The 1,848-nt window shown below is 49.4% G+C and overlaps 1 protein-coding gene across 1 annotated transcript; it reads left to right on the forward strand.

The window, feature by feature from the left end:
• The first annotated feature begins 583 nt into the window (after positions 1–583).
• Positions 584–1,498, forward strand: LOC129132365 (olfactory receptor 14J1-like). Its single transcript, XM_077172961.1, has one exon. It carries the CDS (start codon positions 584–586, stop codon positions 1,496–1,498), a length of 915 nt encoding a protein of 304 aa, XP_077029076.1.
• The last annotated feature ends 350 nt before the right edge of the window (positions 1,499–1,848 follow it).

Consider the following 1,848-nt stretch of genomic DNA (forward strand, 5'->3'; position numbering starts at 1 on the left):
GTTCAGGACTGCTCCCAGCATGGCATTTATCTGCAGAACATTTCCAAATAGATTATACAGGGAGCACAGCAAGGCAGGGACTGCATAAAAGGGAAAATCCTGCTTTTTTAATCTACTACTACGGGTTGCTGGGATAGGAAATTGCCCATAGATATTAATCTCTCATTTCAGGCTGAGATAAATAAAAATAAAATTTCTCTCAGATATGAATAAATTGGGCAGTGACAGAAATCAGCCCTTAGAGGCAGCCTCAGAGCCGCTTTTCCAGCCTCCTCAGGGTTGCTCTGACGTTGCCATCAGAGCCTGCAGAGCCAGAGGTGCCCCTGGGCAGTGCCTGAACTGGGAGGGCTCTGCAGGGCAGAGCTGAGCCCCCAGGGCTGGGCTGGGCTCTGGCAGCACTGGCAGGGCCCAGCCCTGGGCACAGGGAAGCAGCTGCTGGCAGGGACAGCTCCAGGCAGCAGAGCCCTGGGCAGGCAGTGGGGGGAAAGTGCCCCCAGGCTGTGCTGGGATATTTCAAGTCCTCTCCAAACCCAACTATTCCATGATTACTTTTTTCACAGATACCCATGCTAAGGCAGAGCAAATGTCGAACAGCAGCTCCATCAGGCACTTCCTCCTGCTGGCATTGGCAGACACACGGCAGCTGCAGCTTCTGCACTTCTGCCTCTTGCTGGGCATCTCCCTGGCTGCCCTCCTGGGCAACGGCCTCATCATCAGCGCCGTAGCCTGCAGCCACCACCTGCACACGCCCATGTTCTTCTTCCTGCTCAACCTGGCCCTCGCTGACCTGGGCTCCATCTGCACCACTGTCCCCAAAGCCATGCACAATTCCCTCTGGGACACCAGGATCATCTCCTACTCAGGATGTGCTGCTCAGCTCTTTTTGATTTTCTTCTTCCTGTCAGCAGAGCTTTATCTGCTGACCATCATGTGCTACGACCGCTACGTGTCCATCTGCAAACCCCTGCACTACGGGACCCTTCTGGGCAGCAGAGCTTGTGCCCACATGGCAGCAGCTGCCTGGGCCAGTGCCTTTCTCAATGCTCTCATGCACACGGCCAATACATTTTCCCTGCCCCTGTGCCATGGCAATGCCCTGGGCCAGTTCTTCTGTGAAATCCCACAGATCCTCAAGCTCTCCTGCTCTAAATCCCACCTCAGGAGTCTAACGCTTTTTGCTGTTAGTGCCTGTTTATCATTTGGCTGTTTTGTGTTCATTGTTTTCTCCTATGTGCAGATCTTCAGGGCTGTGCTGAGGATCCCCTCTGAGCAGGGACGGCACAAAGCCTTTTCCACCTGTCTCCCTCACCTGGCTGTGGTCTCCCTGTTTGTCGCCACAGGCATGTTTTCCTACCTGAAGCCCCCCTCCATGTCCTCCCCATCCATGGATCTGGCCCTGTCAGTTCTGTACTCGGTAGTGCCTCCAACCCTGAACCCCCTCATCTACAGCCTGAGGAACCAGGAGCTCAAGGCTGCAGTGAGGAGACTGATGACTTGATTGTTTTGGAAACATTGAAGTGCTGGGCAATTTCTGCAAATCACTTGTAATAAAAGTTGGTTTTGATACTTCTTGTTGGTTTCATTTTGGAGGTTCTTTTTCTTTGTTTTACTTTATTAATCTCGTCTGATACTGTTAGATTGGATGTGACCTACACACATGTGATTAGGGTCAAAGAAGAAAATGTTTTTATATTTAATGTTCTCTAGTTTAGATATTTTTAAGAAAACATCATTTTAAGTCATTAATTACATCACAATAACTTATTATATTCATTAGAACAAAGATATTAGTATCAATATATTTGGCAAAAGTTTTACAGAAAGTTAATAAGCTATGCATACAAATTT

The sequence above is a fragment of the Agelaius phoeniceus genome (assembly GCF_051311805.1).
Source record: "Agelaius phoeniceus isolate bAgePho1 chromosome W unlocalized genomic scaffold, bAgePho1.hap1 SUPER_W_unloc_2, whole genome shotgun sequence".
Classification (NCBI taxonomy): domain Eukaryota; kingdom Metazoa; phylum Chordata; class Aves; order Passeriformes; family Icteridae; genus Agelaius; species Agelaius phoeniceus.

Excerpts from the sequence above, each read along its gene's own strand:
- LOC129132365 (XM_077172961.1), top strand. The coding sequence starts at position 584 with ATGTCGAACAGCAGCTCCATCAGGCACTTCCTCCTGCTGGCATTGGCA.